Raw genomic sequence first — 15,608 nt, 5'->3', positions numbered from 1 at the left:
TGCTTTTTTTTTTAAAAAAAGAAGGTTTTTGAAGTTAACACTCAGACTTTCATTTTAATCACAAATGATTTGCACATAATGGATCACTTACTATTCATTGACAAAGAGATGAATTCCACTTCTTATCCTCCAGTTGAGATTTGAGTTGGGCTGGCTCTGCTTTTGTCTCAGTGTCTCGTCTTTATCACCTTCTGCTTCTCCACTTCATTTGAGGCCTTCGACGCATATGGCTTTATAATCCAATACTGCCACCTAGTGTTTACATATGACTATGACAACCTGGTGTTTCAAGGCCAGCAGAGTGAAATGGAAATGTGTGTGTGTGTGTGTGTGTATGTTCTCTCCACAGAAACCACTGGCGCACAAAGAGCCTCCGCTACAGAACAGCTGCTTACAGATGCACCAACAAGTGAGTCAATGAGTCACGTGTCGTTTTTATACAAGGATTAAAAGCATCTTGATACTGAATATGGATTTAAACATCACTGTATTTATTTAGTTTGAATTCCACTCTTTAAACTCTATATTGTTGTTTTGCCATGGTTCTCAAACTGTGGTATGTGTACCACCAGTGGTACGTAGGCTTCCGCTGTTGGTACTTTGGAGGAAAATCATAAATACTGTTCTACTGTATGAACCAGGGTATTGGATCATAGTGTGTGTGTGTGTGTGTGTGTGGACAATGAAACAAATAACAAGGAAATAATAATAAATGAAATGATGATAATAATAATAATTAGTTAATTACCAATAGTTTTGGTAATTTTTCTGTAGACCTCAGTCTAAAAAAAACTAAACTTCAGACAGTTCAGAGTTTCTCTGTCAAGAGCCCTCTGCTGGAATAACTATGTACTACCTCTAAAGATATAGAAGAAGAAATAGCATTATATATGTATGTATGTATGTATATATATATATATATATATAATGCCATTTCTTCTTTTATATCTTTTTTTTACCCTATTTTTTTGACAGATTTTTGTTATAAGTGATAAAGAAAATTGCTTGATTAAATAAAAATGTCCGACTCCCTGTTTTTGTTTGCATTGCAGTTCCCTTTTATGTTTAAAATAAAAAACTATTAAATAACAGGTTCATTCGTTGCCTGTACCTGTGACATGTGCAATGACAATAAAGCCACCTAAACCTAATCCAATCTAATCTAATCTGATCCGATCCAATCTGATCCAATCTGATCTAATCTGATCTAATCTGATCTAATCTGATCTAATCTAATCTAATCTAATCTAATCTAATATTCATGAAACAGATATTAAAAAATGGCAATTTAGCAGAAATTATAAGAATTTAGCAGCGATCAGTTTTCAGACAACAAAATAATCTGAGTATTAAAAATGGCAAAAATTATTTTGTTTTGGGGTTTTTTGCAATCAAAGAAAATAGATGAAAACAAAGAAGACACATTTGAATCATGAATTTGAAAATGAAAGATAATGCTGAGTAAGGAATCAGGTATTCTGTAATGATTTAATCAAAGACAACACATAGTGCATACAGTCTCGTCTCTAGTATTCAGAGACTCATGTTAAATCCTCTGTGTTGTTTCTCTTGTCGTGCAGGGGCCAATCAGCGAGCAGAACTTTGACGCCTATGTGACCACTCTAACGGATATGTACACAAACCAAGACCAGTACCATAACCCTGAAAACAAAGCCCTGTTGGAAAACATCAAGCAAGCTGTTCAAGGGATTCAAGTGTAACCATGCAGTCAAAGGAGACTCTGTTTCTTTCCCCAGCAGACGTGGCTGGTGAATCAAACCCACGGGCAAACAGGCAGAGATGGTGCAGTATCTTATATAGTGTTAATATTCTCAATTCTTTTTTTTTCTCTCAAAAAAAGAGGTGTCACGCTTAGAAAGACCTCGAGATCATTTCTTTCCGTCTTTCGTTCCTTTTTTGGCTCTTGCTTTGAGGAAGAACACAAACGAGTAAACCGCAAAGTCGTTTTTGAAGACATTCACATTTTGTACGTTTTCATATGAGCTGACATCGTGTCATGTCATGTTTCTAGCTGCTCATGTATGCACATTTTTAGTGTATATTCCTGAACAGTAAGCTAATGATAAGGGAACATTCGTTCCCTTTATCGTTTGGAAAAAAAAAAACAAGGACAGTGAAATAAAAGTGAAAAAAACCACCGTGTGTAAGAAGAAAGCGGTTTGGTTTTCTCTCAGCGGGTGATTTTGGACTTGTTTCTTCTCCTTCTTCCTCTTCTTCTTCTTTTCTTCTTCTTGTGTGTAGATTATTCAAGAACAAGAACTGGTTTGCAAATTGCTTTATTTTCTGACAATGCTTGAGAAATGTTTGTGTTTGTTTTTCCTTTCCTTTCTTTTTTTTTATGGAAAAAAAAGGAAGTGTAGCTGTAGGTGGGGGCATTTTTAATCGGTGCTGTAAATGAATCTGAAGAGGAAACTGACCAGATGTTTGTATGAATGTATGTATGAACAGTCTGCATATTGTAAACATCACTACACGGAAACCCGATGGTGGAATTCCCAAGATCTAGGAGAGCCAATTCCTTCCTAGAGGAACACATCTGTGCGGCGCATGCATGTTCACATGCTCATCCTTGATTAATCTCAAATAGAAATGACGTGTAAAGACAATGACCTAGACCACGTTTTAGCCTTTCTAGTATCAAATCTGCTCAATCTCAAGACCTGTGTTGCTAGGATCAAGAAACGTCTCAGCAATAGAATTATGAAATCATTTGTTTATATAAGGTACAGGATGCAATCTGCGAAGGAAAAAAAAACGGTTGGGTATATGCAATTTCTTGTTTATAAGCATAGAGGGGTAACATGAGTCTTTTTAATATAGCCTATGTAAAATATTGATTTTTATACAAATCTTTTAATACAAAAAGTCTTTTTAAAAAAGAGGAGGGAACCTGAACATTGAGATTTAGAAGGGGGAAAGTATATGAGTTCCACTTTTTTTCTGTACGATTTTGCACAGGGACACCTTCGTTTCCATGTTTTGATGTTCTTACAGGAACTAAAAGCAGTACCCGAGCACCTAAAAGGAGGGTTTCAGAGCGTTTTTTAAAGAGTATTTATAGAGTATGACAGCGGGACTTACAGGGTCACTGTCCCCACTTATGTGCCAGTAGACTATTTGCACTTGTCCTTGAAGATATTATCCTTGTGTACGGCGGCGTGCAATTTTCCAGGTGACCTCTTTGGCACACGATTGGAGCAACCAACTGCTTGGAGCCACTGTATGTGTGGATTTAGTACCACTGAAGAAGGAAGAACAGGGACTTGAAATCAGAGAAAAAAGGATGATTATAACCATAGCAGTTATACTGTAGGCTATTATGTAAAAAAAAAAACATTAACAAAGTTATTTCATTTTTGCTATGTTTTAGGAAGATGAAGTTATCCCCCAGCAGCACTTTATATCTAATCACTGTACAAAGGATAAATAGTCAATCAATTGAAGTTTTTTTCTTTTCTTTTGTTTTTTTAAGTGAAAGAAAACAAAGGTCTAGTGAAACGAGACCCTCGTGGGGCTTTGCAATCCAGCATAACGCCTGTATGCCTGGCTGTATACACCCATCCAATCTGTTGTTCTAGTTGTTAGCGATCATGTTCAAAATTTGCCTTTTTGAGAGCTGATGCAAAAGGTGCTTGTCGTCCACCTAACCCAATCCCATCTATTGTACTTTACTGTCCTCTTTCAGGACTCTACTACCCATCACCCATGACTGCATACGCCTTTTTCCACAGCATCGTGTCTGCAGCTTTTTGCCAATTATAGTAATGCTTCAGTAGAGTAATAGCTAGTACCAGTTTTTGAATTAATTCTCATTATCAGCGGAAAAATGGAAAAAGGGGTTTTTAAAGCACAAACTGGCTGCTCATCTGATGTTGGTACATAAACAACAAATCTGAAAAGAGTTATCTGTGACTATCTATAGGGAACACAAAACGGTTGTCAAGTATTTAGAATGCCGACTTTTCATATCAATTATTGTGAATTTCATCAGAGTTTATTATTTTATTTGAGCCGATTCATTTGGAGGTTGATTTGAGTGTCCATCAACAAAGACAGGATTTTGTATAAACTATTGTGCTCTCTGTGGAACTGAAGTTTGATTTATTTTTGTACTACACAGCATGGATTTGTTGACATTTTAATTTTGCTATAAATGTGTGAGATCACAAGTTGCTGTGATATTTAATTTATAAATTGTGAACTTTGTACAATTTTTGTCATGCTGGATGTTGACACATCTTACTCTGAATAAAGAAAAAAAATGGTGTTGCCAGAGGATTGTAAAAAAAACAAACTTGTGTGTTCATTACACAATGTCTCCTCCTCCTGATTCATGTGTGGTCTACATTTAAACAATGGATTGTTTCTATAGGAGTGTGTTTCTGGTGGAGAAAGGTGATGAGATGATGCAGGGAACAATAAGATGCCCTTGAACCATTGTTTCTTATCGGTGATGAAGAATCCCAGGTCACACATTGGATATGTCTGCCTGACCTTGGGGCAGCCCATGGCCAAGTGGAAAGGGAATTTGGAATTTTTGGGTTTTTTGTAACCAGAAGGTTGCAGGTTCGATTCGATACCCTGTCTTTTTATTTGTGCTTCCACACTTGCACTTGCCAATATGACCAACAGAGGCCGCCAGAGGCTTGATGTGTGAGTGGGGCGAGGTCTGCCATCTCTGATTGCCTTGTTCTAGGAAGGTTCCTAGTAGAGGATGGGTTAGATACAGAGAAAGAATTTCCTCTAAAGGATTAATAAAGTATTAAAAGAAATATAAGTGCCAGTCGGTATCCTTTGAATTGGTGCCCCTGCCCTTCCAAATGTCTGTGCACTTGTTTATATTTAAAAGATTACGCACTATGGCTTTAAAAAAATCTTGCTGCCAGGACGTGAAACACTGTAACATGTCTGAACAGATCATTTTCACAGCCTGACTTTCATAAATGACGACAACAAGTGCAACAACCAGAGATTTTATATTCAGATTGAGGCAGAACATTTTGTACAGATTCCTTACAAAACTTTTTTTTCAGCTTCTGACCTGGCGTCGTTCCACTTTCCTGAAATATTTATTTATTTATGTTGGAAGTTTGACGACTAATGTCTCTAAGTCAGTCTCACTGCATATGGTCCGTGTTTGAATGTCAGCAGGTGGGGGGGTCATTCTTTCACTGATCACGTCTGTTTGCTTTTCAGTTCTTGACTCAGATGGATCATTAGCCGTCATTGATCCGTCACCGGCACTGAATCACCCTGACCAATCAGTGCCGCAGCTCACATGTCAGCTAAGTCTAATGTACAACACATTATATGAGATACATCAATGGTATTTTTGTAGCATTTATTATGTTCTATGCAGCACTTGTATTTCATTTGGTGTTCACAAATGGTCTGACTTCAGGTTTAACTCAATAAATATAGTGCTGACTTTGAAATGACCCAGACTTTGCACAAACAGGGAACTCAAAACCAAAATTTTTTTATTGATTTGGCCAAAAGAGGGCGTGGGAAAGCCCAAGAAGCTATGCAAAAATGAGAGATTATGAGGAAATACAGATTACAAACATATTCAGTTCACATAATTAACTAAAACAATGCTTGTCTGGTGAATATCTGTCTGCAGTGAGTGTGTCAGGCTGTGGAGAACCACTGAGATAGCACTGTTAGCTTTGGAAATGCTAACAATAACAATAGACTGTGCCAGTAACAGTAGATTCATGTCACAAGGAATTCCAGTTGTTTTAGCTAAACTAATGTTAAATATTAGTTTATATTTATATCATTAGTTGCCTAGAACTGGGCCAGGACTCTTTTGTGTTCCACCAGAACATGAAGAAAAACTCTAAAGTCTGTGTTGTGATGTGTCACCAGCAGATTATTTACAAAGATACAACATTTTCATGACACTGGAATGTGTCTCCATTCTCATGCTTGTGTGTGATTTGTGCACCAAGTGGACACGCCTGTGATTAATCAGATGCTAATTAGCCCACGAGTCTAAACTCAGTGATTCCTTTAGCTTAGCTTTACATTGTTCCCTGAGATAATCCTCGATGAATCATAGTTTTCAGTCATGCAAAGACAAAACTGGTTGTAATTTGTATCATTTTCTGGCCAAAATCAGTGTGTTTTACAATTGTTTCCTAAAGTTTTATTAGAGAGGATTGAAAGGCTGCTTGCTCTTCAGCAGGACAGGTAGAAATACACAGAAACAAGATAATATTGCAAGTATTAGTAACAACTAAGACACTCCAACTTCAGGTTAAGTTGCATTATGTATTTATTTCTCTAGTTTAAAGGCAAACGAATGTGAACGAAAAAATAACACTGTTTCTTTCCACAGTTGTTTTTTTAACCTTTTAACCAACTTGGTTAACTTGGTTAACTTGGTACTTCATTTTACAGGCAGGACCTGTTGCTGCCACCAGGGGCCGCCAGCGACCTTTCAAACTGAATGAAATGATGAGAGGGTTTTTTTTTGTACATTCCTCTGTTCATTTTTGTCATTTTTCACCTCGTGACCTTCACTAAACTTTCAAGGCAAATTCACCAACATGTCAGAACAAGCACAGATGAAGTAAGTATTATTAATTGCTTGGTTCCACGTGGTTTTACAAGGTGCAGGACCCTGGTGTATATCCTGGCTCACTGATTTGACTTCAATGGTGGAATTTTCAAAACACAGTTTCCTTTATACGTGAGGAAGTGGAGTTTTCTATGGGAATGGAAAATGCATGTTTAGGCTCTTATTTGGAGACTTAAAAGTGGTTGTGGCACAAACTGTTGCGTAAGAGGCTGCTGTCACTCTCCTGTAGATGTAGGAGTTAACCAATGTTACATTAACTCTCAAAATTTGCTGTAGAAAATGTTAAAATAACTACACAATTGCAAAAACAGCACTGAGAATATACCAAATGAAAGGATGGGGAGTGATTGTTACTTTGGGCGGGGCTTTTATTAACTTATGGTCTTTTTTAAAGGTCAAGTGTGTAAGAATTTGTGATATTTAGTGCAGCAGACGGGAGACTCCTCCACTAACCCGTCATTCCCAAGCACGGCAGGGAGCTACAGCGGCCTTTGCACACCAAAAAAGGATGTAGAGCTTTCTCTTTCTTCTTGGTTGGGTTTCTGTGGGCACAGACATTCACTCTTATTTGCACAGTGAGCTTTCGCCTCAAAATGGGAAATAAATGATCCAATCGAGCTGCTGTAATGTTATTATTGTTCAGTCTCCATGATCTGAAACTACGTGAAATGGGACTCTGCCAAGCAACACTGTTGGACCTGAAGTGTTTCTGTCGTTTCTCTCGAGTCTGCAGCCGTCTCACTTTACCAGCCCAGGGTTGGCTGTTGTCTCTATGTTGACATGGAACTTCACTTCCTGTGTGCAGGTTGTGAACGTCACTGCTGTACTCAGAGATACTGTCATCGTGGAGCACATACTCGTCTTAATCCGCATTGTGTGCACAGACATAACAATGAAACTGACTGTAACTGACATTTGTTTGTATTTAAAACGTACACGCGACAGGTCGAAGAACAAAGTCAGTGGTTCTCAAACATTTTATATCACCTGAGAAAATACAACTTTAACCAACGTTAAAATACAGGTGTAACTTTTCACAGGAGGCAGATTTATCCTCCTCTTCCTCATCTATACTGGTGAAGTGAAATTAGATTAAGATGGAGCGAGAGATAAGGTGACTCTAATTCTAATTCTTCATATTTTTATTATTATTATTTGTTTCATTTCCTATGCACTATAAAGCAGAACAGTAATTGTGATTTTCCTCCCAAGTACCACCAGAGGAAGCTCTCGCGTACCACTGGTGGTTTGAGAACCATGGTTTTAGGCTATGAAAACCAACATAGGTGGTTGGTAAATATTCTTTATTTGTTTATTTTGATTTACAAAACAATCTGAAATAGTTAATATGTTACTCTGTAATTGAACTGGGGAAATACATGAGGGGGGAACACAACGTTCTGTTTTTTCTCTGTGTGTGTGTGTGTGTGTGTGTGTGTGTGTGTCTCTCTGTGTGTGTGTGTGTGTGTCTCTCTCTGTGTGTGTGTCTCTCTCTCTCTCTGCCTCTGTGTTAGTAGTTAGTGGTTGTGTGTTAGTGTACTCCTGCGTGTCTGTGTGTGACTGACTGAGTGAGTGTGTCTGTGTGTGAGTGAGTGAGTGTGTCTGTGTGTGTGTGTGTGTGTGTGAGTGTGTGTGTGTGCAGAGGGCCAGCTGGCGGTCTGTGTGTGTGCTCTGCTCGGCTCACTGCTCAGCAATGGCGCTGCGGGCTGCCCAGCTCTTTTCTCCGTGTCTGCTCGCGGCCGCGTTGTTGCTGCTCGCCGGCGGACCACACTTTGGACTTTGTTGCCCGAGCCGCTGCTTGTGTTTCCGAACCACGGTGAGATGTATGCATCTGAACCTGGAGACGGTGCCGGCTGTCGCGCCTCAGACCACCATCCTGTAAGTAGCTGCTCGCCGCTGTGCTGTGATTTAGCAGCGACCGAGCGACCGAGGGACCGAGGGACCGAGCCCCGGGAACACGGAACAGAGAACACGCGAGTGTTTAAAGTATGCCTGCAACAATGTGTCCACACCGTTGTCTCGGGTTGGTTTGGTTAGTTGAAGAGCGCAGAGGTAACTTTGACTCTCGGCTCTGAAGTGAAGTGAAGTCGCTGCAGTGTCTCAGGAAAAGTCGATCTCGTGCTAAAGTCGCAGGTAAATGTTGCAGCGCAGCGTTTATGACGCACAGTTATGACACCTGCCAGTGAGTTCAGCTGTGAGCTGCAGCAGAGGTTAATGAAAAGGCTTTTTAGGGTCACACAGAGGTACGCGAACCACGGGCTAGTCCACGTCTCTGGGACATGACACACTTTGACCAGCGTCTTTTCCTCCCTCAACACCAGGAGTGTTGTTGTGGGTAAAGTTAGACTTCATTTATTCCAGATCAGCCTTCTTCTGTGGATTAATGACTTCATTAAGCTGCTCTAATGTTCCTGTCCATCAGTCACTGCATGTACAGTATCTGCCCTGTCTTTTGTCTTTAGTGGTTCACTGCAGTCCAGTCCATAATGGATGGCTCTATAAAAAGCTCCTTTCAGGCTGTGGGCAGGGGGACAAATGCACCACAGCAGCATACTCAGAATCTGCCCTATCCTCTGCCCCAGACGCCTCCCAAAGTAAAGTAAGAGCTAGTTTAGAACGTGTGTGTGAATGTGATCCCAGGACGCTGTGGTTTCCCAGGAACTCCTTGTAGGAGCTTTGAAGCCTCAGCCACTTGTTGCCTCTGCTCGGCTGTCGTGTCAGGACATGAACACACTTCGTACCCGGCTCGTCCTTCCTTCTCCTCCTCCCCGCTGCTCGTCCTCTCCTGAGCTCACCTGGGAAGACGAAGTGTCTTCTCAGGAATGTCTAAATGTGAGGAGCAGTTGTGTTCCTGCAATTTGTGGTCTGTCTGCTGTGGCTGATCCAATTAAGCCCCATAACATGGCAGTCAAGACAGAGTGAGAACATGTATTTTACTGGGATGAGTTTCTGTGTTTCATATCACTTGTGTATCGCACCGTCCTTCCTGGCTTTGGTCGAGATCACGAGAGCTTTGCAGGATTAAGTCAGAGTGGGTGTAGTATTTGTTTGACCTGCAGTCGTGCATGTGCCGTGCAGGTACAGGAACTGCATTCTTTCTCTTAACTGGATACAGACTCTTGTAGGAACTGAATAATATGGGATAATAACAAGATTATATTATTATATAGGAGAAGATTTAACTTCTGTCATGACAAACACAAAACACTGTTTCAAAATGAAAGTGACGTCTTCACGTTGATTATGAGGAAACACCGACCATAGAAGAGAGTCACTACACTGACAGGTGTTTTTAAGTGGATTAAAACGGTGAATATTTTAGTTTTGAACGTTTCTTTCTTTCAGTTTCCTCTGGGCCAGTGCAGTAGAGAAGCGTCGGCCCTGAGGTACAACTGCACACGGGCTTTTTGCCAGGAGTCTTTCTACATGACACTTGGACCCAGAAACATGGACTTTTTTCTCTTTCTGGCCTACATTTGTTTTTCAGCTGTTTTCTCTGTGGACTTTCTGCTCGAGGCATGATCATAAATTACATTTCCTTTGTCATGACACTGCTGCATATCTTCTCGGGGATTTGCTGAAATGATTGCTTCTACATTACTGCTGTGTTGCCAGCGTCGAATATAAACTGTTTGTTTTACTGGAATTACCTTAGCAACTCCAGACAAAGACTCTGCGACAAGTATTCCTCTTGTGTATGACGTGCAATATCAAAGCACCAGGTTTTGGATTTCATGACTCGGTAGCTCTGGGTTCCGTGTTTGGACGTCTTTGCTGATTATTACCTTGGGATTATGACTTTGAAATATCGGTGACTTGTTATAATGTAGCTATAATGTATATATACTGTACATATGTGAACATTCAGTCAGTTGTGAATCTGGTAACTGGCCTTTGTGTTTAGTAAATTTGGTCATTTAGTTTCTACAATGTTGCAAAGAATGAGGTTCTAACAGGGTTCCCATGGGTCCTTGAAGTACTTGAAAGTTTGTGAATTTGAATAAAAAAAAAACCTAAAAAGAAGTGGGTCATTGAAAGTGCTTGAATTTTGTGCAAGAAAGTGAGTTAAGTTGATATTTAGGTAAATGTCTCCCGCTGCCAATGACATCACCTACTGTTTCATGTGTCCTGCAGTGGTGTTGTGGACACTGTCCACTGTCTCTCTCTGTTTCTGACCTGAGATTCCATGCAGAACAATGAGTGAGTAACAGTAGAGAGAGCAAATGATGTGAAAATGATCTCCCACTTGGTCAAATGTAGAGCGGGACGTTAGTGGGCAAGTTGCTCTCCCATCTTAAGCTGTGTCAGCACATTTGGTCCTTGGATTTGAGGGAATTGGTCCTGGAAAGTCCTTGAAAAGTCATTGAATTTGATGTCGAACAAGGTGTGGGAAACCTGGGCTGAAACAATGAGTTGATGACTTTCTTGTAAGGCATAGCTACTGTAAGTTTTCTTTGTATTCTGTCTAGTCTTTGCTGGTTTTAGCTTCTTATTTATGTTGATCGACATGTTTTTATTGAACCCCAGTATTTGTCAGATTGTTGTTTGTTTATTAGGATCCCCATACAGGTACTTCTCTTCTGGTTACCGTCTATCCGACCCTCACTGAAAAGCATAAACACAGAGAGAGGTGTGTCTCTTTTTTGTGGCTCAGGTCAGAACATCCGAATGTTTTAAGTGAGCATCAGTGATCATAAGTAGTCACTCACTCACTCACTCACTCACTCACTGCGGCCTGGTCCAAGTGAGTGACAGTGCTGGTGAGTCAGGGAGGGAAAGTGCACTTCCATTGTGTGGAATTCGCTGCAGTCAGGCTTTGTGAGGCACTCTGAGTCTCTGCAGCGTTTTGGAATGCAAAGCCAGAAATCCCCAAAGCTTAGCTCATTTGCACAGTTAGATTGGGCCCAAGATAGTTGTTGAAAGGAGCTCCTCTGGCCCCTTCCTGTGCCCATCAACACGGGACAGCTGGTGAATTCTGGGGAAACACTTTCACAACTCCAGTTTTATGAATATGAGTTGAATGTGTCGTACACCTGGACCGTGTTGTGGCGAGTTTGTTAATCAGATTTCAGAGTTGACTGTTCTGCAGAAATGTGTTTACAGCCAGTTTGATGACATCATGTTCTTCATGGAGGCCTCGGGCAGCCACAGCAAGGACACACAAAGGCTCATTTTGTGACATAAGCGAGTGGTTTTCTCCTGTTTCTGTGGAGAAGTCAGATTTTAGTAGTTATCTTGTTTTTCATAACGCTATTTCTGCAGCCAAATATGCCGTGTCAAATAAATGTGTGCAGTACATTTTTCTTTCCGATGGATTGTCGAACAAAACGTTTGGTGAGACGTTCAGGATCACGCTGACATTTACGTATGCATATGTCAGCACTGGTTCCAGCCCCGAGTGGAACATGGAGTTTGCATGTTCTCCTCGTGTGTGCGTGAGTTTTCTCCAGGTTCTCCGGCTTCCTCCCACTGTCCAAAAACATGCAATATGGGAATTAGGTAAATTGGACACTCTAAATTGACCATAGGTGTGATTGTGAGAGTGGATGGTTGTTTGTTTGGCACCTGTGACTCTCCTGTGGAGGATAAAGCGGTAGAAAACAGACGGATGGATTAAACACACCAAGTTCTCACTCTGGCAGATGCATGCTACTATAACTCAAGGCGGGGTGATATATCGATATTATATTTATATAATATCAACAGATTGTGGGTGTCATCATATCGTGATAAGGTATCTGTGATGACTTTTCCTGCTTTTAAAAACAAGGAAAACTTTTTTCTCAAAAGAAGATATTACATCTAATCTAATCTGTCAACATCACACATAGTTCAGCCCTAGTTTCTGGTACTGTGGTTTATTGTGTTATGGTGTTACAGTGTTGTGAGACTGTGGGGTCGGTGTAGTCGTGTGACTCTTCTTCTGTAACCTGTGGAGGACGTCATACCTGGCAAGTCAATGAGAAGATTATAGTCATTAAAGTCGGAACAAAAGAAACGTTTGGACTGATGACACTGTCGTGCTTTATCAGTATAAATGTGTTTGGTTAATTACTCAACATTTCCAGCCTGAAGGTGGACAGATCCGGTGATTGTTCCCTCAGTTCTGTATGTGCTCTGCCCTTCTATTTGTGCAGTAATGACCTTCAGCTGTACTCAGCAGTCCAGCTCCTCCAGGCTCTGTAAGACTCTGCGAGGCTCTTGTTGTCCACTACAGCTCCCCCAACAACAAACAAATCCTGCTTACTTGAACACAGGCGGTTGTTTTTTTTTTGCAGAGAGTCACCACATCCATGTTTGGAGATCCTGGTTCAGGATCCAGCCATGTTCTTGTTTAGCTCACGATGACTCACCCGCACTGGAGAGGTCTTGGCAAGCCCACATGGGCCTGTGACTCAAAGCCAAAGGGCTTCTCTGACCGGGGAGGGGGAGAGGGAATGAGAGGAGAGGTCCACACATGGCATTCAGATGCTGGTGGAACTGGGCAGAGGCCAGGTTCACCCATCGCCCTCACTCACACAGGAATCCACACATATCTGCCGCTGTGTGAATACAAAGAAACGTTGGAACTTAATTGAAACGATAAATGTCTTCGATGCAGAGCCAGATATTTTTCTTTTGCTGGTAAAGAAAAATGTGTGAGAGATTGATTACTTACCAAGGAGACTGGTGTGTGCATGTCACCCACTCTAACACAGTAACTCCACTGATGAATATGGATTACACACCTAAGACCATTTTTCTGCCCGTGCACATTTTCATTGCCTGAAAGTGGAGGATTCTTTTTGGCCGGTTCTCATGTTTATTCACAGTCAGCACCTTCTGCTGATTAAAGTAAATGTGAGTATATTAGTACAAGTCTGGAGGTTATTGTGGTCCCTGGCCAAGAAAATCTTGATGATAATAATAATAATAAGCATTGATGGACTATATTTGCATAATATCCTCTAAAGGTCCAGTATGTGAGAATAGGTGACAGTTAAAGGTGAGACTGCAGTTTTTTGAGTGTGTCTGGGAACTGTGGTTCTTCTTCGTTTGTGTAGTAACTTCCTCTTCATATTATGAAACGCACACTCTGCTGCAGAAGCATGAATGGCTCATATTAAGGCTAATGCGTGGTATTCCATCTCTGTCACCACTTGACAGACAGCTGTCTCTCTCTCCCTTACACTCAATGATACAATCTCTCTTTTTCTGGCCCAAATTGATCCCATCAGATATTTTCTCCTCTCCGTGGGTCCTTGTATATTGTTGAAAGCTTTCTCTCTGGAGAACTCTCAACATAGTTTCTTTTGTCCGTTGATTTGGGCGTACGGATGGGTGGTCAGCCAGTTACACAAACCAGTCGAGCTTCTTAAATCCCTCTGTTGTGATTGACATGTAGCTATTATGGTGTATAAACCTTCTCTCAAAGAACCACGAGCTCTCACTGGGTGTGTGTCAAACCTCTGAGGTGCCTGGCGAAGCAGCATTGTTAGGGTTGAAATTTGAAGTCGATGGGTTCAGTGCGGAGTTTCCACACGGATGCTTTCGGTGAGTGAAGCCTTGGACTCCGCTTATGGTTTCCGTCGTGGCTTGTGTGCTCTTTTGTGATCATTTCAACTGATGTACATGTTACAGGAGGACTGTGCAGTCTCAAGTCTAGTAGTAAACCATTCAAGAGTTTCTCTGTCCCTAAATCACCTCAGTGCACTCACTAGACCTTCACTTCCATCTCAGACAGTGTGCTGTCACTTTTTATCGGTAATTTGGTTCGAACTTGGGTGGTAATTTATGCAGTCTATGTAGAACACGCAGCCTACAAGCACTTCAGACTGTATGAGGTAATTACCAGTTACCAGTTAATAACCTCTTTGCTCATCAGGAGAAGACATCGGTGATGTTGAATGTCGGACATGAAAACTCATGAAACAGTGAGTGGAAGTATTTCTACCTCTGCACCACAGATGGTGCATACATAATATGCAGCCTTCATAAAGTCATCATCAGAAGTCATAAGATGTATAGTTTATCTATTGTTTATCTATAATAAAACAACAACAACGACCTTTTCACATGAGTTTACATCCAGCTTTTTAAGATGCATTAGAAGAAGAGTCGCGATCCACAAAGACCAGCATGACGACTGTAGCTGCCCCCTCCTCTGCCTGAAATGCTGCGAAATAGGTTCTAATTATTATTAACTATGGCGGAAGTTAGTGTTACAAATTGTGCGCCCTCTCCTGGTAGACGTTGTAACTGCATGGTATGTGAGGTCCAGATAAATGAGACACAGATGACAGGAAACGGATGAATCGACTAACGGCTAATGTTGGAAGGTCTCTGGCCCCGAGATCATTCATTAACATCCCATAAGGATAGTGATGCTGGCACATACACATGGAAGGATTTAGGACAAAAGCATCTCCATACTTGACGTTTACTCAAAGTGTCATATGAACAGTCATGGAAGGAGAATTCAGGACCCTCAACTTAAGTAAAAACACTAATACCAGGTTGTGGGAATTCCTGCATACACAACTGTTGTGTTAGTTTCAGTATCATGTAAGGTCCCAGGTGTGAGTGTTGGATTAACACTTGGATTACACATGTAATGTACTGTGTATGTTTAATGTGTGTTAAAGTTCATTTGAATGACTTCATTTACTGAAGTGAATTATAAAACATTGGCTTCAGGAGTTTGGCTGAGTTTCTATTTAAAGACTGAATTGTGACATTCTGATAACAAGATGCTTGAGTGATTGTATGTTTAAAAACATGGATTAAGTCTCATAGGCCACATGTTATTGAACTCTTTTTCCCTTTGTTGGCTTTGATCTAAATGCCTCTTTAATTATGGGCCCAAACTACCGTGTGGGTAAATAACAAACGTCTTTGTTTCCAAAAAAGAGCTGAAATTCTCTTTTGTTCTCCTCTCTCGTGTATCAGTGCTTTTGTTGTGGAGTTGCTCGGTGATTACTGACCCGAGGACGCTGCTCCACTGTCATGCTCCGCTCTGTCA

The 15,608-nt window shown here is 40.9% G+C and overlaps 2 protein-coding genes across 6 annotated transcripts in view; both read left to right on the top strand.

Moving 5' to 3' along the window:
- The window catches only part of myt1lb (myelin transcription factor 1-like, b), a 91,981-nt gene extending 87,687 nt beyond the window's left edge, over positions 1–4,294 (top strand). For all 4 annotated transcript variants that reach the window (XM_058615418.1, XM_058615417.1, XM_058615419.1 and 1 more), the window contains exons 21-22: positions 350–409; positions 1,581–4,294. In XM_058615418.1, coding sequence (XP_058471401.1) covers positions 350–409; positions 1,581–1,721 — 201 coding nt within the window. In that variant the 3' untranslated portion in view covers positions 1,722–4,294. The remainder of the gene's footprint in view (positions 1–349; positions 410–1,580) is intronic.
- A 3,813-nt stretch (positions 4,295–8,107) lies between these two features.
- The window catches only part of LOC131444498 (peroxidasin), a 46,688-nt gene continuing 39,187 nt past the window's right edge, over positions 8,108–15,608 (top strand). For both annotated transcript variants that reach the window (XM_058614858.1, XM_058614857.1), the window contains exon 1: positions 8,108–8,485. In XM_058614858.1, coding sequence (XP_058470841.1) covers positions 8,301–8,485 — 185 coding nt within the window. In that variant the 5' untranslated portion in view covers positions 8,108–8,300. The remainder of the gene's footprint in view (positions 8,486–15,608) is intronic.

The sequence above is a fragment of the Solea solea genome, chromosome 18, assembly GCF_958295425.1.
Source record: "Solea solea chromosome 18, fSolSol10.1, whole genome shotgun sequence".
Taxonomy (NCBI): domain Eukaryota; kingdom Metazoa; phylum Chordata; class Actinopteri; order Pleuronectiformes; family Soleidae; genus Solea; species Solea solea.
Note: the sequence above shows the minus strand (reverse complement) of the source record. Positions and strands in the feature narration are given on the sequence as shown.